This window comes from Trachurus trachurus, assembly GCF_905171665.1.
Source record: "Trachurus trachurus genome assembly, chromosome: 3".
Classification (NCBI taxonomy): domain Eukaryota; kingdom Metazoa; phylum Chordata; class Actinopteri; order Carangiformes; family Carangidae; genus Trachurus; species Trachurus trachurus.
In genome coordinates this window covers 593,530-615,507 of record NC_139893.1, presented here as the reverse complement: position 1 = coordinate 615,507, position 21,978 = coordinate 593,530, and the positions used below count along the sequence as shown (strand labels likewise).

The 21,978-nt window shown below is 40.6% G+C and overlaps 1 protein-coding gene across 5 annotated transcripts in view; it reads right to left on the bottom strand.

Moving 5' to 3' along the window:
- Positions 1 to 21,978, bottom strand: part of secisbp2l (SECIS binding protein 2-like) — a 41,842-nt gene that overhangs the window by 19,246 nt on the left and 618 nt on the right. The window contains exons 2-5 of one of the 5 annotated variants that reach the window (XM_083996663.1): positions 13,328 to 13,426; positions 12,510 to 12,733; positions 5,770 to 6,097; positions 4,310 to 4,499 (exon numbers count right to left, since the gene is read on the bottom strand). In XM_083996663.1, coding sequence (XP_083852789.1) covers positions 4,310 to 4,499; positions 5,770 to 6,097; positions 12,510 to 12,661 — 670 coding nt within the window. In that variant the 5' untranslated portion in view covers positions 12,662 to 12,733; positions 13,328 to 13,426. The remainder of the gene's footprint in view (positions 1 to 4,309; positions 4,500 to 5,769; positions 6,098 to 12,509; positions 12,734 to 13,327; positions 13,427 to 21,978) is intronic. The other 4 variants (XM_083996659.1, XM_083996660.1, XM_083996661.1 and 1 more) reach the window with 4 other exon arrangements.

The following is a 21,978-nucleotide window of genomic DNA, read 5'->3' as shown; positions in this document are numbered from 1 at the left end:
ACTACAGAACTACTGGGTTTTCACTTCCTAACATTGTTGAAATGAAGGAATTAATTAATTGTTTTTATTTTCCCATCCCATATGGGATTACAAGACACATTTAATGACAAATACCAAGCAAAGACTAGACAGTCCTTCCTGTTGGTGTTAGCTGCCACACAGGTGAGACACATAAATAAACACTTTAAGATTATACTTTCAGTACTCAACTATATATCGCTCTTCGTCTCGTTGCCCAGGACTTTTCAAGAAATAAAGAAAATGCAAATACAGCTCTGGAAAGAATGAAGAGACCACTCCCAAAATGACCAGTTTCTCTGGTTTTACTATTTATACGTGTGTGTTTGAGAAAAATTAAATCAACTACCGACAACATTTCTCCCAAAACTGAAATAAAAATATTGTCATTTAGAGCTTTTATTGGCTAATGACTAAACTAGTCAAAATAACAACAATATCAAGTCTTTTCAGACCTTGAATAATAATAATAATGCAAAGAAAACACGTTCATATTTATTCCTAAACAACACAGCAAGAATATTTTAACTCAGGAAGAGTTTATAAAGCAGTTTTAGTGGGATAAAGTCGATGTTTAATCCCAGCAGTGGTTTTTATTTATAATCTTCCTATAAAACCAGATGTGGTTCAGGTGATGACCTCATCAGTGTCTCATTAAAGTAACATTGCGGAGTTTTTCGGGCTTAAAATAATGTTTCCAGACTCATTGCAATGGTAGAAAAATGGTTAATAGGATGAATGGTGCTGCCGCTGCAACCTGAGCCGGGTCGCGTCGGCTGAAACTGCACTATGTAACTTCCCCCCTCCTCCCCCCTCCCCTCTGCGTCCAGGGAGAGACGTGGTGGGTAAAAGCGAAACTTACGGTTCCCCTCTGCCGCCTTATTTTATTTCTTGTCAAAATGTCTCATTTCTAGTCAAAACTAATCTCTTTACACTTAAAATAAGACTCATCACCTAAAAATTAACTTGTTTTTAGATCATTTTCACTTGTTTCAAACTAATTTTCACTTGAAATAAGTAGAAAAATCTGCCAGTGAAAGCAAGTTTTTTGTGCTTGTAATAAGAAAGAAAAACTTGCTCCACTATCAGATTTTTCTACTTATTTCAAGTGAAAATTAGTTTGAAACAAATGAAAATGATCTAAAAACAAGTAGATTTTTATGTGATGAGTCTTATTTTAAGTAGAATGAAACGTTTTGACTAGAAATAAGACAAATATTCTTGGTAAGATTTAGAGTTTTTGCAGTGCAGTAAGTAGCAGCTTTGGTTTACCCCAGATATCTATTGCCCGTCTATCTTTACTTTACTGTGGATGTAACTGCTTGGTGAGAACAGAGTGAAACCTTTGCAGCTGATCCGTATTGAGCAAGAAGGGAAAACCCGGCGGCCTGCATAGCAGCAGCTGGAATGTCTTCAACACAGCCTTTACCCACGTCACACAGCGCCCAATAAAAGAGTTAATCTTTCCACTGACAGCTTCACAGCGGCATTTTAACTATCTGACATCATTATGGATCTGATGCTTATTTAGTGAAGACCAAGGTTTTTTGTTTCCATCAATCATTTAAAGCCACAAATATGTAAAACACACACACACTGACGCAACATAAAACCACAGCTCAAAGAAAGTACACTGCAAAAATCTTACCAAGAATATTTGTCTTATTTCTAGTCAAAATGAAATTTCTAGTCAAAACTAATCTAATTCTACTTAAAATAAGACTCGTCACATTAAAAGCAGCTTGTTTTTAGACACTTTTTACTTCTTTCAAACAGATTTTCACTTGAAATAAGTAGAAAAATCTGATAGTGGAGCAAGTTTTTCTTTCTTATTACAAACACAAAAAACTTGCTTTCACTGGCAGATTTTTCTACTTATTTCAAGTGAAAATTAGTTTGAAACAAGTGAAAATGATCTAAAAACAAGTTCATTTTTAGGTGATGAGTCTTATTTTAAGAGAAAAGAGATTAGTTTTGACTAGAAATTAGACATTTTGACAAGAAATAAGACAAAAATTCTTGGTAAGATTTTGAGTTTTTGCAGTGTACTTTGTTTTTCAGCTGTGGTTTTTATGTTGCGTCAGCGTGTGTGTAATCAGTGAGTCTCTACTGAATCATCCACAGTCGCTTTAAGTGGAAAGAGTTTTAGTTTTGACTAGAAATGAGACATTTTGAGAAGAAATAAGACAAATATTCTTGGAAAGATGTAGAGTTTTTACAGTGTAGCCTACTGCCACCGGCTGCAGCTTCCTCTCTGATGAGCTGCTGGTGTCATGTCAACCTTCCCAACTGGAATCTCCACATTCCTCCTCCTCTTTGAGAAGTGAAGCTCGGGCATCAGCAGCTCTTACCGGCAGCATTGTGTCCCACTTCCTCCCCGACACCACATTCCTCCCTCAACACAGGACGGATTGTTTCCTCCGCCTCGGGATGAGACAGCAGCTGCCGCACTGTGTTTATGCTGCGTCACTCAGGTGTATCTGTATGTGTGTGTGTGTGTGTTTTTATGCTGCGTCACTCAGGTGTATCTGTATGTGTGTGTGTGTTTATTAGTGCTGGGACGATGCTTTTCTCCCGATTTTGTGGATGGCGATTCGATTTAAATTGCGATTCTACGATATTGCCGATTCTCTGGATTTTTAGTCTTTAGCATTTTTAACATTTATCTGCACACAAATACTGTAGGAGCCTATAAATTAACATACTCCATTATACAGTGAACTTAAAGGGACAACCAGGAGTTTCTCCGTCAGCAGAACGAAAAAAAAAATTCCGCGACAATAAAAAAGTCTGATATTAATGTGGATGAATCTACGTTACCACTTGTTAATGGTCCATTTTAGATAAATCTATGGTTTTGTCTCTATAGTTATTTTGTTATTATTAGTGGTGGTGGAAATGCTGGGCGAGCCGACCAGCGTTTCTTTACTTTCGGTTTTGTGGCGAGTCATGAGAATAACGCCGCCGAATCTCCGTTTATGGTGGGAACTACGACGGTATGTGATCGTCTTCCAACCTCTGACTTTAATTCTTGATGAATGAAAACATGAGTCTGTCTTGCACCGGTCAAAGAATTTCACGGTGCGGAGGCTCATGGCAAGGCAAGGCAAGGCAATTTTATTTGTATAGCCCGTTTTTACAAACAGTTTGTCTCAAAGGGCTTTACATGGCATCGTAGCAACATCCTCTGTCCTTAGACCCTCATAAATGTAGTGTGGAAACACTTCGCTTATCCAAAACTCCTCGTTGTCCCTTTAAAAATCGTCAAAAAGGATATTGCAATATTTATGTGAATTGATTTTTTCTCCCACCCCTAGTAGTCCAGGCAAAATAGCGTTTTACGACAGACTAATTGTCACAGAAGGTTTTTCACCATCCATCATTTCTATGAGGTGTCCAGAACAACATACTAAAAGTCCTAAGAAATCCTAGTTGGGGAAATATGTTTAATTCTCATTATTATTCACTGTATAAAGTCTATGGTGCCGACAACAATACACCCCAATGGGGCTATTTTTTTCCTTTACTGCTATCACAATGAAACTTTACACAATGAAAGTATCCATGAAATGTAACATTTTTTGTATTACAAGTTTCTTTGAAAATTAATTTGAATATGCAAATGAGCAAAACACTAATTGAATATGCCCAAAATACACCTGAATAGGCTTCTTTTCTTCCTTTGCTCCTACTTTACTCCTACATTTTCCAAGAAACTTGTAATACAAAAAATGTTACTTTTAATGTCTACTTTCATTGTGTAAAGTTTAATTGTGATAGGAGTAAAGGAAAAAAATAGCCCCATTGGGGTGTATTGTTGTCAGCACCATAGACTTTATACAGTAAATAATGATGCGAATTAAACATATTTCCCCAACTAGGATTTCTTAGGACTTTTAGTATGTTGTTCTGGACACCTCATAGAAATGATGTATGGTGAAAAACATTCTGTGACAATTAGTTCTATTTTGGGGTCCAAAATGAGCTAGATTGCCTGGACTATAGTGTTTATGCTGCGTGACTCAGGTGTGTATCTGTATGTGTGTGTGTGTGTGTGTGTGTGTGTGTGTGTGTGTGTGTGTGTGTGTGTGTGTGTGTGTGTGTGTGTGTGTGTGTGTGTGTGTTTATGCTGCGTGACTCAGGTGTGTATCTGTATGTGTGTGTATGTGTGTGTGTGTGTGTGTGTGTGTGTGTGTGTGTGTGTGTGTGTGTGTGTGTGTGTGTGTGTGTGTGTTTATGCTGCGTGACTCAGGTGTGTATCTGTAGAGGCTGTGGTTGGTTGTTTCCTCACCGGTCTGCTGAGCTGCGTCCACCAGCATCACGGTCTTGGTGCGGCCGTCGGGTCCCAGCGTGCAAACCTCCTTCTGCACCGCCACGCTCCTGGTGGGGGGTCGTCGACCCCTCTGAGGCTGACACACCCCCAGCCCCCCCACACCGACCCCCACCCCCACGCCTAGCTGCTGCTGCTGCTGCTGCTGCTGCTGCTGCTGCTGCTGCTGCTGCTGCTGGAGGAGAGACAGAGAGACAGAGAGAGGATGAGGATGAGGAGGGACAAACAACGTCTAATAGACTCACACCACCAGTCAAAAGTCTGGTCTCACCTTCTCATCCAGTGGTTTTTCTTTATTTTCATAACTTTCTACATCGTAGATTCAAACTGAGACGTCAGAACTATGAAGGAACTCACATGGAGTTATGTAGTAAACACCAAAGTGTTGAACAAAGCAGAATATGTTTAATATATTAGATTTGTTTCAAAGGAGGTTAAATCGAAAGCAACTGGACTTAGTTATTTATTTTCCTAGACAAATAACTAAGTCCAGTTGCTTTCGATTTAACCTCCTTTGAAATACTATGACCTGGGCAAATGAGAATATGCACCGGCCTATATTAGATTTGATCCAGTCGTCAGCTTCATGAGGTCGTCACCTGGAACGGTTTGTGTTTTCCAACAGTGTTGAAGGAGTTCTTCCCAGAGGAGCTGAGACCTTGTTGCTGTTTGACCTTCACTCTGCTCCAACTGACACTTTGGTCTTTATTAACACTTTATATGAGTTCCTTCGTACTTCTGATGTCTCAGTTTTAAATCTACGATGTAGAAAGTGAAGTAAGAAGAAATTAAGGGGTTGCACTGTTCTGATATAAAGATCAGATATCGGCCCAGATGTTGACCAAATATCTCGATCGGGTGTCGGATAACAAACACAGAGCAACAATGTTTTACACATTTCTTAACAATACTGATTGAGTTTGTGCAATAATTCTTATAGTGCTCTTACTATGGTGAATTTATGAGGTGTATGTATGTGCTATGCTGTGGGATATGTGCAATATGTGTTATGTTATGGGATGTGTGCAGTGCTGTTATGTCTTGTGTTTGCTGGGTTGTGTATGGCTGAGGTGTATTGTTTTTTTTGTCATTGCGGCCATCAAGGCATTTATGGCACCTATGTACAAGACAAATTTCCCTGAATGGGACAATAAAGTTTATCGTATCATATCGTAAAGTTAGAAAAGTAATGTTAAAGTCCAGCCTGATGCCTTCACTGTCTTCCAAAGGTTGACACAGTTTATTCATTCAACACTGGTATCGGTATCGTATCGGCGTTGGGACTGAAAAAGCCGGATCGGTGCATCTCTACTAAATATAAAGAAAGACCATTGGATGAGTGAGTTTGCCTGTCAGTGTGTAGCAGTATGAGCAGAGCTGCTGCTTAGTGTGTAGCAGTATGAGCAGAGCAGCTGATTTACCTTTGGGAGCAGACTGGGCCGGATCAAGCCCCTCCCCCTCTGGCCGGCCATCCCATAACCAGCACCCAGAGGCAGCGGGCGCTCGCCGACCTCGGCCGACACGGGGCCGACCACGCCGGCCTGCACGGGGCCGGCGTAGGCGGCGGGGAAGGGCTGGTAGAAGCCCATGACGGGGGGGCAGGGCGCCGGCATGATCTGGTAGTAGGCGTAGTCGTTGGAGACGGGCGGCTGCGGAGAGGACAGGATGGGGTAGGCCAGGTAGGGGCCGCCGGGGCCGGGGCTCGGCTGCTGCCAGCGCAGCTCCCCGCCGTTATACATGGGATGTTGCCTGGGGAGCAGCAAGCAGACGTCACAAGTTGTGTCAAGGTGTTAATATTCACAACAAGTTTAAAGGATAATTATCGTTTTTTTTTACAATCTTGGACCTTATTTCTAGGCAAGACAAGGCATCTTTATTTATATAGCGCATTTCATACCAAGGCAACTCAATGTGCTTTACATAAAGACAAAACATTAAAAAAAAGAAGCATAAGACAGAATAAAAACAAACAAAACACTAACTTCTATCCTAAACTCCGATCATTTCCTCCCCCAGATAACTTTGGTGTCATTACAAGTGGTTGTGATGAAATGAGCTCCAGCCGAGAGGCGCGTATATCCGTATAATGGAGTCTACAGGGCAGCAGAATGCAGCCTCTAAATAACACATTATCTGCAGAGAAACTCCTTCATTTCACCAATATTTAGTTGTGATAGGCTAGTGCTATTCCCCTCTGAGTCCGGGGTTAGCTGTTATCAACATCCGGGGTCTGTAGGTTGACCTACTGACCTCTCACCTGGATGATGTCATCTCTGAGCGCCGTGACGCGCGGCTTGTTGCTAATGCTAATGCTATGGGTTCTAACCCCGGACTCAGAGGGGAATAGCACTAGCCTATCAGAACTAAATATTGGTGAAATGAAGGAGTTTCTCTGCAGATAATGTGTTATTTAGAGGCTGCATTCTGCTGCCCTGTAGACTCCATTATACGGATATACGCGCCTCTCGGCTGCAGCTCATTTCATCACAACGTCCAAATTGTAAAAAAAACGGTAATTATCCTTTAACACTTTAATTCCCTGGAAAGATTAGTTTAGGTCTATTTATATAATAACAATTGATTCATATTCTTTTCAAATTAAGATTTTCTATAGAATTACCACTACAAATAAACAACTTCACATTTTTAACACTAACCACTCTCCATTATGTAAATTTTGCAATGAAGAAGTGGAGGACCAGCTACATTTATTTTTTTATTGTACACATGTAGTCAGATTGTGGTTAGATATTGAAAAGTGGTTAAGACCCAAAAAGATTCATTTTGAATTTACACCACTAAATATTTTGTTGGGAGTACTGGAGGCTAAATGCCCGCAGATCGTAAACACCATCATTCTTTTGGGGAAAATATTTATAGCCTATTTAAGACCCCCAAAAAAACATCTTTGAACTTGATTTATTTTAGAAATACAGTGCGTCGCCAATTTCTTTTGGAAAAAATTATCGCAACAAATCAAGATGGAAATTGGAAATGCATAACAAAAAATGGGAAAAACTTACGTTTGAGTAAATGTATATTAAAGCAGATATCAGTGGAATGTTTTTGTTAATATAAGTCCTAAATAGTCCTATTTTCCGTCAGCAATCACTTACATTAGTGCAGCAGATTAGTGAGACAATCGTTCACTTTGGTATAAAAGCATGAAATTTGGCACAGATACTCTCTAAGGGTCACTTTTTGGGAAAAAGATGTTGGCCACGCAAAAATTCAAAATGGCGGCCATTTTTTCAAGATGTTCTGTATTTAGTCTAGTAGGAAGAGGGGGGTATCATGTATCCCCTGGAAATATATTCTAAACAGTGTTTCTAGATTGGAAAAAATGTGTAGAAAATGATGAGCTATGTTAAAAAGTTGTCAGAATGTCCCATGTATCATTTTTATGCAAATTAGTGCCGCCATTATCGAAAAAACCTAATTTCACTATATCTCAGCCAATATTGCAGATATCTGAACAAATAAGGTGTCTACACCCTTGTTTTGAGGGTCAGAGATCATAATAAAACTATTCATAAAGTGATCACATGTTGGTGCCATGCTAGTAAGCAAACCTAACCCTTTTACCAATTACAAGACGCCAATATTGGAGATACCAAATAAGGTGTCTAGACAGAGGTTGTTGTGTGTTTAACCAAGGTTTATTTGGATCAAACATCACAATAGAACTCTTGTTGATGTGACCACTCTTCTCTTTCCCATGCCAGATAAACAGTCAAGTAAATGGTTCTCCACTATGCATCACTCATCATCGTTTTCACTGAAATCTTCAAAGTTAAACTCATCATCTCCTTCCTCTTTCTCCTCCTCTTCCTGTTCATGCTCCCCAGTGTCATGGGGATCAACCAGTGAAGTTGGTAGGACTGGTACAGTCTTCTCCACTAAACCCAAGAAGAGTGGTGCGGTGGTCTTCTCCCAGGGATTCTGCAATACTACTACTGCCTGGCTTCTGGTGCATCTGTCCCCACTGATGTTGAGATGGACGTGTTACAGTACGAGCAGAAGCTGTGGGCAAGGCTGCTAGAGCTGACTTCATCAGACCCCTACAGTGTGAAGATCCAGGAAGCTTCTTTAACCCAACACCAACAACTTCTCAACATCTCTGAGCTTGCAGAATCCCTGGGAGAAGACCACCGCACCACTCTTCTTGAGTTCTATGTGTTCAGTGGAGAAGACTGTACCAGTGCCATCAAAGGGAGAAGGAAGGTGGGGCCTTTGAAGAGGAATCCCAGGTTTCACGTATTCAGTCAACTCAGTGACTGCTAGAGTGTCAAGCCTGAGATGCTGAGGCAGTTGGAGCAATTCACCTGCCTGATGTCTGGACAGAGTTGTGAGTCTTCAGTGGATGTTGTCCGTGCCAAGTTGCTACGCAACATGGTGGGGGAGGACAAGAAACTCACTTGCAAGTCTAAGGTTGACCTGGCTCGCCTTCCTCCATGCCACTCTGCTCTGAAGCCACATGTCCGACGTGTGAACTACCGTGCCTTGTACAAGCCAGCTGATGAACCTATTCTGGAAAAACCAAAACCCTATGATGATGGTCCTGTGGTCCTATCCTACCAACTTCACTGGTTGATCCCCATGACACTGGAGAGCATGAACAGGAAGAGGAGGAGAAAGAGGAAGGAGAGGATGAGTTTAACTCTGATGATTTCAGTGAAAACGATGATGAGTGATGCATAGTGGAGAACCATTTACTTGACTGTTTATCTGGCATGGGAAAGAGAAGAGTGGTCACATCAACAAGAGTTCTATTATGATGTTTGATCCAAATAAACCTTGGTTAAACACACAACAACCTCTGTCTAGACACCTTATTTGGTATCTCCAATATTGGCGTCTTGTAATTGGTAAAAGGGTTAGGTTTGCTTACTAGCATGCCACCAACATGTTATCACTTTATGAATTGTTTTATTATGATCTCTGACCCTCAAAACATGGGTCTAGACACCTTATTTGTTCAGATATCTGCAATATTGGCTGAGATATAGTGAAATTAGGTTTTTTCGATAATGGCGGCACTAATTTGCATAAAAATGATACATGGGACATTCTGACAACTTTTTAACATAGCTCATCATTTTCTACATTTTTTTCCAATCTAGAAACACTGTTTAGAATATATTTCCAGGGGATACATGATACCCCCCTCTTCCTACTAGACTAAATACAGAACATCTTGAAAAAATGGCCGCCATTTTGAATTTTTGCGTGGCCAACATCTTTTTCCCAAAAAGTGACCCTTAGAGAGTATCTGTACCAAATTTCATGCTTTTATACCAAAGTGAACGATTCTCTTGAAATATGCAATTAATCTGCTGCACTACATGAAGTATTTCAGCCTAAACACGAGTCTCTCCGTCACTCTGCTCTGCTGTAACCCGAGGAGAAAATTTTCCTTGTGGGATACAAGTGTTATCCAATGAGGAGAGAGAACGGCATGAAGGGCTGCGTGTGCAGCCAAGGGATGCGCGTGAATGTGGTGACGTAGCACGAGGACCAATTGATGCCTGACAAGGGCGGGGGCTGCTAACTCATGGTGCGTTCAAAGAAACTCGTACTTTGTGTTTTTCCTTCCTGTGAAGTCATACCAGTTCGATCTGGTACGAGTTCACGGGTCGGAAGTTACGAGTGGCCGTTATAGGGAACTTTCACAGACAACAGGACGGTAAAAACACGAGCTACGGGTTACCTGGAACGCTACCAAGTCGTAGTTGTGACTTGAAGCTGTAACTTACGGTTTCAAAAGCCTGCCTTGAACGCAGCATTAGCCGAAACGGCCGTGAAGCTGATATCTGCTTTAAGTAGTTACTGTTAATTTAATTTGAGTAGTTTTACATCCCTTTTCTTATTTTTCTGTCCTGCTTTGGTCCTGTTTTATTATGTCGTGAGGTTTGTTCTGTCTTTTGTTTTCAGTTTGTCTGTTTTGGTTAGGGTATTGTAATGTGTAATAAAAAATAATAAAAAATATATTCACAGCTACAAGATGTGTGAGGACTTCCACACCGCGGACGTGACGGATAAAAGACACGAAATGACAAAAAAACCTCACATTCTCAGTTCATCGCTGTGTTTAGTTGAACTTTGTGTCAATTCAAACATTTTCCCACTGTGTTTTCTTCAGACATGGAATAAGAAAGTATTACAATAGGCTTTATTTGACTTTCCCATTGAAGATTAAGTGGGGGGGGCTGTGTCACATGCACATGGTGATAAGGATCGAGATGACATTTTCACAGCCAGCGTGCTATAGCGTCTGTTTCCTTGCATTCAAATCGTGGGGAAGGAAACAAAGCAGCGGATGTGAGCAGGATGCAGCAGACGACCGAGGACAAAGACCGAGCCACTGGAAACAACTGGAAACAACTGGAAACACTGGAAACACGGACCACAGCTCCACGTTTAAACTCTGGAGCTCTGGTCGTTTCCATTCACGCCGAAGCAACAACACAGCAATCTAACATACGCTGCTGCTGTAAGGATCTAATCATGATCTCAACACCAAGGACACAGTGTTCCCCTCTTCTTATTATATTATATTATTATTATTACTATAGTAAACACTCTCATTCTCACAATACAAAGCTCTCCTTCTGGTGCAGCTCAAAGTTTTCCCACAATGCCGCAGGGGACGGCAACATTTCATTTTTAGTATTCGCTTGCAGTGTAATATAAATATAGTTAAACAAAAATGATGTCAACTCCATGAGAAGCAATGGAATGAGGAGATTTAGAGTAAAACCCAAACTCAGAAGCTGTGTTCAATTTAAAGAGGATCATTCAGAACACATAACTTCACTGAACATTAGGGGTGTCACGATTTCGATTTTTTATCAAAAAACGATCGAAATTACGTCATGGTCTCAAGCATCGAAGTCAAAGAGAGGATCGACGATCCTTAACTTTCTGTTAACGCAGAATATTTTTGCTGCATGAGACTATGGACGCATATTAATGAGGAGACTTGTTAGCCATCTTTGAATGTCTGTATATTATCTAGTGTTTTGTCAACCCATGTGAGGCTGGGAGCAGTAGTGTGCATGACACTTAAACAAACAAACCGATCAACCAACCAACCGATCAACCAACCAACCAACCAACCAACCAACCAACCAACCAACCAACCAACCAACCAACCATCCAACCAATCAACCAATCAACCATCCATCCATCCATCCATCCAACAAACAAACCAACCAACCATCAAACCATCCAACCAACCAATCAATCAATCAATCAATCAATCAATCAATCAATCAATCAATCAATCAATCAATCAATCAATCAATCAATCAATCAATCAATCAATCAACCAACCAACCAACCATCCAATCAACCAACCATCCAATCAACCAACCAACCATCCAATCAACCAATCAATCAATCAATCAATCAACCAATCAACCATCCAACCAACCAACCAACCATCCAATCAACCAACCAACCAACCATCCAATCAACCATCCAACCAACCAACCAACCATCCAATCAACCAACCATCCAATCAATCAACCATCCAATCAACCAACCAACCATCCAATCAACCATCAAATCAATCAACCATCCAACCAACCAACCAACCATCCAATCAATCAACCATCAAATCAACCAACCATCCAATCAATCAACCAACCATCCAATCAACCATCAAATCAACCAACCATCCAACCTACCAACCAACCATCCAATCAACCAACCAACCAACCTCTGCTGCACTTCGTAGTTTGGCCTTGGTGTCTCGCACTCTCTCCCACCGGAGCTCCTTCCTCTGCACCAGCCGCCGCCTGCATCGCCCCTCCCACCCCTTCCCCTGCTGTTAGACCGGCCTCCCCTCCCTTCTCATGGACCAGTCTACCACCCAGTCCTCCCATCGAGCTGACCAACCAACCATCCAACCAACCAACCAACCAACCAACCAACCATCCATCCAATCAACCAACCAACCATTCAATCAACCATCCAATCAACCATCAAATCATCCAGTCAACCAACCAACCAACCAACCAACCATCCATCCATCCAACCAATCAACCAACCAACCAACCAACCAACCAACCATCCATCCAACCAACCAACCATCCAACCAAAGTCGACAACGTTGGAGAAGTTGATAAAAAAAACCAGACAGTGAAAGGAGCGTCACCTGTTGGGCTGGTTCTCCTGGACGAAGGGGTAGCAGGTGATGAGGTAGCTGGGGATGGGAGTGGTCTCCACCCCCCCAGCACCACCTCCTCCTGCTCCTCCTGCTCCTCCTCCTGCTCCTGCTCCTCCTGCTGCCTCTCCAGAGAGACTCATGCTGACCAGCGATCCTTCCAGACCTTTCTTCTGTGGGATGAACGGCTCAACCTCGGCTGAAAGCTTCACATCCTGCAGAGACACAGACCAGCACAGTCAGTCCTATCGCTCATACTACTCTTCTATACCTGAGGACACATGATTACAACCAGTGGTGTAGTCTAATGTGTTGTAGTGGGTAAACTGCTTTTTAGGTGGTAAACTGTTCATACTTGTATCAAATAGGCCGGTGCTTCTCTAACTTTTTATATCAAGGACCCAACATTGACACAAATTAGACCACGGACCCCCATTGGACAAAACACCAGAAATACACAAACAATCAATGTACGTTTAAATTAGGCATAGCTACATTTTTGAAAGACTATAGAGACATTTCTGGAAAAAAAAAGGGTACAATTTCGCCCCAAAAAGTTGAAACATTTCTCGAAAAAAGTGGTAAAAATTCTCACAAAAAAATAAATCAAAAAGTGGTAAATTTTGCAATATAATAATAAAAAAAAGGTTTTAAACATTTTAGAAGAAACTGGTAAAATGACTCAAGAATTCTACAAAAAGTGGCTAAATTTCCCCCAAAAAAGGGGGGGCAAACAAGATGACCATGAATGACTTATGAAACAGCAATATTGTCCCCCAGTTTTGTTCAACCCTGTAACAACAACATACCAATTAATTCCCTGGTTTTAAAAATAATGGTTCAGTCCAACGTCCTCAGCATTGAGGAAGTGACATCACTGACATCACTGAAGTCTTTAGAAGAACAAACTGTAAAGAGAAGAACAGGCTGAGGCTCAGATATGTTACAGATATTATTATTATTACAGATACAGAAACACTTTCATTCACCGACACATTGACACTGTTGGAGTAAAGAAGCCTGAGTTTCATCTGGAGCTGCTGCAGGCTGAGGAAGGTTAAGGTGGTATTGTAATGTAATACAGCAGCAGGCCGCCTTAAATCAGCTTATTATCGTCACAGTAGCCATGTTTCCATCCAAAGTGATTCGAATTACTGGGAAATGCGCATTAAAAGAAATTCGAATCGCGTGTGTTTCCATCTACGGACTTTGCACCCCCCCCCCCCCTGACGGATTGACGGTCTGATTTGAACACATTAGCGCGATTTAGCGCATATGTTTATTACCTTCATAACGCGACCTGTCCGTGTGTGTGTGTGTGTGTGTGTGTGTGTGTGTGTGTGTGTGTGTGTGTGTGTGTGTGTGTGTGTGTGTGTGTGTGTGAGAGAGAGAGAGAGAGTCGCGGCTGCCACAGACTTTATTAATGATCAACGCTGGATGTGCTGGTTGAAAGGCGTTTCGTTTTTACTGAGGAGGAACTATGAAGAAGTGCAGTAACATCATTATGAAGGTGTGTGGGGGCTTTTATTTTGCCGTGGGGGTGCCACAATTAATTAATTAATTGTTGTGTGACAGCGGAAACCCTGATGTTGTCTTGTGAGTGAACTGCAAACACGGGAGCAGATGGGGTGAAAGTGCGCTACGTCACACTTGATTCGCATACAGTTGTTTCCATCCCATTCGAATCAACCAACACCCGGCCACAGCAGCGTATTTCAGTTTGTGCGAATCAGGGGATTTTAATGCGAATCACAGCGTTTCCATCATCATTTTCCGATGCGATACATCTAGATGCATCTAAACAGCTGATGGAAACGCACCTAGTGTCGTCTACTGATGTGAAAACCGTCAACTTCTCCAGCTCCAAACAGGAAGCAGAGAGGAGCGAAGATAGATAGATAGAGAATGAGAATAAGTACTTTATTGTCATTCAAATACATTCAAAGACTTTCATTATTAGACTCAAGGTCCATTTTTATCCAAAGATCCATCTGCTGTTTCCTTTCAAAATAAAACAGGAAGTCATAAACACAACGTCCAGTCTGGTCTAGTCAGCCTGGATATGAAACTTCTATAAACTGAAATATAAACTGAAACTTATATAAACTGTTTCTGGTCGGATAAAGGAGGCGATGAGGAGTTTATCGGCTCTTAACTCTCACAGAAAGGTGAGAGAAAACATCTGGACTGAGACGGACTCACATCTGTCTCATGGTCTTTAAACTGCTCCAATCAATTATCACCAAGCATTAAATGCTCTGTATTTATATACATCTGAACGATACCCAAAGCGCTTTACAGTGCATCACATTCACCCATTCACACACACGTTCACACACTGATGGCTGTAGCTGCCATGCAAGGCGCGAACCACGACCCATCAGGAGCAAGGTGGGGAAGGTGTCTTGCCCAAGGACACTACGGCAGCAACCGGGACAGAGCGGGATTCGAACCGCCAACCCTCTGATCATTGGACGACCCGCTCTACCACCTGAGCCACTGCCGCCCCCTAAATTAAAGTAAAAAGAAGAAACCAGAGGAAAACAGCTGAGTCATGTTTACTACAGGTGAAGGACTGATAGGGATCTCAGTTAGAGACCAGACTCACCACTGATGTAGGTCAAAGATAAAAACAACACAAAGACACAGATCAGAGATATTATGGACTGGAACTAGGAACAAACTTAAATAAACAACATATTAAAGGGATAGTTCCAACATTTTGTCAAACTGGCCCATTGCCATAATCCCTATAGTCATAGCAGCAGTAGGTTTGTTACCTTTAATTGTCGGTGCAAGCTGTTTTTAGAACGGCGGAGCAGAGCCGTGAGCTGCTCAGAGCTACGCTACGGAGGCTCATTATGGGATTTCTTGGTTTCCCTCATCAAACTCATCAAATACACAATCCAACAACTCCACAACGCTCTGGTGGACAAGTTGTGAGCTGCACATTCACCACGCTATGAGATAATAACACAACGTTACCACACAGAGTTGTTTTAGAGGGAAATTCAGAGATTGATGATGAAAAACTGTCCCTGAAGGCAACGTGCATCAGTGGTTTTGCATGAATTTCCCTCTAAAACAACTCTGTGTGGTAACGTTGTGTTATTATCTCATAGCGTGGTGAATGTGCAGCTCACAACTTGTCCACCAGAGCGTTGTGGAGTTGTTGGATTGTGTATTTGATGAGTTTGATGATGAGGGAAACCAAGAAATCCCATAATGAGCCTCCGTAGCGTAGCTCTGAGCAGCTCACGGCTCTGCTCCGCCGTTCTAAAAACAGCTTGCACCGACAATTAAAGGTAACGAACCTACTGCTATGACTATAGGGGTTATGGAAATGGGCCAGTTTGACAAAATGTTGTTGAACTATCCCTTTAAAGGAGGTTTAACAGGTCAAAGAGTCGATGTTAAAATGAACAGAAGTCAATGCTGCTTCTTCCTTCCTTCTCATCAGACACCACGTTGACACTGAGGTGAACTGAGGTGTGTGTGTGTGTGTGTGTGTGTGTGTGTGTGTGTGTGTGTGTGTGTGTGTGTGTGTGTGTGTGTGTGTGTGTGTGTGTGTGTGTGTGTGTGTGTGTAGATGGTAGATGCTGAGGAGAGGTGACGGGGTTCAGCAGCACAAAGAGCAGCTCTCTCTCCTCTGGTCCATGAATAGAGAGTCAGTCAATGTCACACAGACGCTATTGTGTCTCTGCTGCCGTCTGTGGGCCGTCCTCGCCGTCCTCGCCCGCTCCTTCGCTAATCTGTAATCTGTAATCTGTAGGACCCATCCATCCATCCATCCATCCATCCATCCATCCATCCATCCATCCATCCATCCATCCATCCATCCATCCATCCATCCACCCACACTGCAAAAAAATCTAATATCTTACCAAGAATATTTGTCTCATTTCTAGTCAGAATAAATTGCATTCTCTACTTAAAATAAGACTCATCACATTAAAAGCAGCTTGTTTTTAGACACTTTTTACTTCTTTCAAGCAGATTTTCACTTGAAATAAGTAGAAAAATCTGATAGTGGAGCAAGTTTTTCTTCCTTATTACAAACACAAAAAACGTTTTTAATATTTGTCTTATTTCTTGTCAAAATGTCTCATTTCTAGTCAAAACTAATCTCTTTCCACTTAAAATAAGACTCATCACCTAAAAATTAACTTGTTTTTAGATCATTTTCACTTGTTTCAAACTAATTTTCACTTGAAATAAGAAGAGTTCATTTGCAAAAGCAGATAAGTGCCATTTTGAAAAAAAAAAAATGAGCTGAGGCTTTGTAATTATTCTTTGCATAGTGTTGTTTTCAATAAAACTTTATTTTTTTTTAGATATGTCTGTTTTGTTACATCTCAAAGTCACTCAACTTTGGTTTGACTGATACCACCTTATGTAAATAAAAAATGAAGTTATCTGCTTTTGCAAATTAACTCTTCTTATTTCAAGTGAAAATTAGTTTGAAACAAGTGAAAATGATCTAAAAACAAGTTGATTTTTAGGTGATGAGTCTTATTTTAAGTGGAAAGAGATTAGTTTTGACTAGAAATGAGACATTTTGACAAGAAATAAGACAAATATTCTTGGAAAGATGTAGAGTTTTTGCAGTGCATCCGTCCGTCCACAGAGCTGCTGGTGTTGTAGTAACTTTATAATTCAAATAGTTCCACTAAAGTATAGAGCTGCAACAATTAATCGATTAATCGAACAATAATCGATTATTAAATGAATCCTCAACTATTCTGATAATCTAATAATCAGTTTGAGTCGTTTTTTAAATAAAAAAAGCTCCAGATTCTCTGATTGCAGCTTCTTCAATGTGAATATTTCTGGTTTCTTTGTTCCTTTATGACAATAAACTGAGTCTCTCTTTGGTTTGTGGACAAAACGAGACATTTTTAGACATTTTTTAACATTTTATTGACCAAACAACTAATCGATTAATGGTTTAAATAATCCACAGATCCGTTAGTTGCAGCTCTAGTTCGTGGGAGGAAACTTCAGCAGGTCGTGTGCTGTGTTCTTCAGGGTTTTTTCATTTATTAGTTTATTTATAATGGGACTCTGCATATTCATCATGAACATACAAAATAATTAATAATATGTTGTAAAGGGTTAAAATCCCAGATTATATTCCCATCTGCAGTTCAGTTCAATCCAAACTTTGTTTACATTAAATATGGTTTAAATTTTACATCCAATCATCTTTTATCTTTGTAGCTGAGGAGGAATAATGTAAATATCCAGACACATGGTTATTATGAGGACTGGCAAGGCAGTTTTATTTGTATAGCCCGTTTTTACCACCAGTTTGTCTCAAAGGGCTTCACATCCCATAATAACAACATCCTCTGTCCTTAGACCCTCACATCCACTGAGGAAAAACTCCATAGAAACAGGGACCGGTCTACAGGATCACACCACTGTGTCCAACCAGGACCACACTGCAAAAACTCAAAATCTTACCAAGAATATTTGTCTCATTTCTAGTCAAAACTAATCTCTTTCCACTTAAAATAAGACTCATCACCTAAAAAATTACTTGTTTTTAGATCATTTTCACTTATTTCAAACAAATTTTCACTTGAAATAAGTAGAAAAATCTGCCAGTGAAAGCAAGTTTTTTGTGTTTGTAATAAGAAAGAAAAACTTGCTCCACTATCAGATTTTTCTACTTATTTCAAGTGAAAATCTGCTTGAAAGAAGTAAAAAGTGTCTAAAAACAAGCTGCTTTTTATGTGATGAGTCTTATTTTAAGTAGAATGAGATTAGTTTTGACTAGAAATAAGATAAATATTCATGGTAAGATATTTTCCAGTGCAGGACCGTCAGAGGATCAGTGTGTGTGTGTGTGTGTGTGTGTGTCTGTGTGTGTGTGTCTGTGTGTGTGTCAGTGAGAACAGCTGTGGCTGTGACAGAGGCAGTGAGGTCACAGCCAGATGTTGAGTCCGTCGCCGCGACGACAGGAGCCACTGATCTCACTGGCCTCTGTGTCAGGCTTCATCTGCTCCGAGTGTGTGAGTGTGTGTGTGTGTGTGTGTGTGTGTGTGTGTGTGTGTCTGTGTGTGTGTGTGTGTGTGTGTGTGTGTGTGTGTGTCTGTGAGTGTGTGTGTCCTGCACAATACCAGCAACACGTCCGATTTAATGTGTCGGTTATTTAAACGATTAATCAATTAGTTTGGTCAATAAAATGTATAAAATCATCAGTCAGTGTTTCTCAAACCACCAGACGACATCGTCCTCAAATGTCTTGTTTTGTCCACAAACCAAAGAGAGACTCAGTTTATTGTCATAAAGGAACAAAGAAACCAGAAATATTCACATTGAAGAAGCTGCAATCAGAGAATCTGGAGCTTTTTTTATTTAAATAAACAACTCAAACTGATTATTAGATTATCAGAATAGTTGATGATTCATTTAATAATCAGCAGTGACCCTGAACACAACACGAACTTCCTTCACTCGGAGCTCAACTTTAACATTTTAGGAGCCACAGCTGAAGTGTTAGAGGCACTGCACAACGCTCATCATAAACCAACTCACAAAACTATTTATTATTCACGTTTCCTTTTCATCCACGACCCACACACACATCGATCGACCTGACTGACTCCTGTCACGACAGACTTCAGATTCTCTGAGTCGTCTCTTCCAGGTTTCACCAGAGTTTTGTTTTTAAAAGAAGGTAAATGTCCTGGTTGCACATCATCGTGTCAGTAGATGAACAATTTATTAGCAGTGGGAATCTTTTACTATCTCACGATTCGATCCGATTCTGAGTTTTGAGGCTACGATTCGATTCAGAATGGATTTTCGGTTCAAAAGTATTTGATTCCTAATGATTTGTGCTTCAGTCTGTCGGTGTAAAGGATCCTCATGATCTACTCCAGTCTGCTACAAGACAGAACGACTGAAGTGTCTTTTTCACATTTATTGAGTTTTAAACATTTATCCATGCTGAGATAGAATTGTTGAAACTGTTGCATAAAAGCAATATCACATGTTGCTTAAGTAACAAAATAAAAAGTGCCTCAATTAAACATGCTGCCTTTTAAATTCTAAGGAAACGGAGGCCGACAGCAGCAGATTCTCTTTTTTTTTTATCGATTTTGGGACATTTTATATCGATTCTGAATCGTATTAAATGAGAATTGAGATTCTTATGTGAATCCATTTTTTGGCACACCTCTACAATTTACTATTTCATTTATACTCTATTTATCTTAGGAGTCAGATTCTTCTGGTGGTGGTGACCAACAGCTGCTTCCTGCTCTCAGACCCTCAGACCGGGACCGAGCCGATCTGACTGGTTATTGATTAGTTTTACTGAGTGAACTGAGGACACAGTCACACTGAGCCACCGTGTGTTGTTAAACCCTGTTGGTCACAGTCACAACAACAACAACACACTCAACTTTCTGCATACCTCACACACACACACACAGACACACACACACACACAGAGGAATGTCACACATGCAGAAGAACCGGACCGCCGTCCTCCACCGGACCGGACCGTCGACATTCCTGCTGCTGTCACCGCTGAGTGACACCTGCAGAGCTGCAGACTCACAGACTCACACCTTCTACCAGGAGCACGGCCGAGTTTTAGTTCCAATACTGCATCCTTATTTAAAGGGATAGTTCTACATTTTTCGCAAACTGGCCCATTGCCCATAATCCCTATAGTCATACTAGCAGTAGGTTCGTTACCTTCACTGCAAAAACTCTAAATCTTACCAAGAATATTTGTCTCATTTCTAGTCAAAACAAATCTCATTCTACTTAAAATTAGACTCATCACATTAAAAGCAGCTTGTTTTTAGACACTTTTTACTTCTTTCAAGCAGATTTTCACTTGAAATAAGTAGAAAAATCTGATAGTGGAGCAAGTTACAAGCACGAAAAAATTCCTTTCACTGGCAGATTTTTCTACTTATTTCAAGTGAAAATTAGTTTGAAACAAGTGAAAATGATCTAAAAACAAGTTCATTTTTAGGTGATGAGTCTTATTTTAAGTGGAAAGAGATTAGTTTTGACTAGAAATGAGACATTTTGACAAGAAATAAGACAAATATTCTTGGAAAGATTTTGAGTTTTTACAGTGTTTGATTGTCGGTGCAAGCTATATTTAGAACGGCGGAGCAGAGCCGTGAGCTGCTCAGAGCTACGCTATGGAGGCTCATTATGGGATTTCTTGGTTTCCCTCATCATCAAACTCATCAAATACACAATCCAACAACTCCACAACGCTCTGGTGGACAAGTTGTGAGCTGCACATTCACCACGCTATGAGATAATAACACAACGTTACCACACAGACAGAGTTTGGCAAATTTACTGTTCTGGCTACTTGTTGCACATGTTGCAGGTAGATGAAGATATATTTCGTTGCACTTTCTCAGGTTTTAGGGGCAAAATAACTCTGTGTGAGGCAAGAGCAGCTCCTTCCCACAGACCTGAATCTGTCAAACACCGTCAATAACCATCTGATATCAAACCACCACTTCCTCATTATAACATTTATAAATATATACACATAAATTCAGTATTTATTATATTTATCTCATTGCACTACTACCTCATTGTTTATTTGCACGACGACCAGCTGACTATCTTTAATCCACCGGCCGCTTTAACCAGTTCTATTTCTACTTGTTGTGTTCTCTGTTGTGTTTTTATTTAGTTGTGGCTGTTCTCATTCTCTATTATGTTTAAATATGAAGAGTTCTTTTGCAAAAGCAGATATAGCCTATAAACGCCATTTTGAAAAAAAAAATAGCTGATGCTTTTGAATTATTCTTTTCAACATAGTGTTGTTTTCAATAAAGCTTTTTTTTTTTTAGCTACATCTGTTTTGTTTCGTTTCATCTCTTTGGTCAAAGCCACTTAACTCTGGTTTGACTGGTATCACCTGGTGGAAATAATCATTAAAACATTTTTTTTAAGTTATCTGCTTTTGCAAATGAACTCTTCATATCTAATTAGCTACACACATAGGCTACATAACGTTACATGATGCTAATACATACAGTAGCCTATACATTTATTTATTTAGTGTGTGTGTGTACAAGTGATGATAAACTAGAGTTAAATCCCTTTATGTCTGCAGATACTTGGTGAATAAACCTAGTTCTGGTTCTGGTCCCGTCAGTTGATTGACAGCTCGGACTGAGCTAGCTGCTGCAGCTAACAGGCTAACAGGCTAACGCGGCTAGCTAGCTAGCTAACACTCCAACTGACAGTCTGACGCGTTTCTGTTTATTAACGTTATAAAATGTTGTCATGTCGATTAACCACAGGCTTTTCATAACGTGAACTGACACCGACACACACTGACAATGACACACACACACACACACACACACACACAGACACACACACGCAGCAGTGTTTCCGTTAGCCGCAGCAGACAGCTAGAGCTAGCCCGCTAAGCTAAGCTAACATGCTAACACCATAT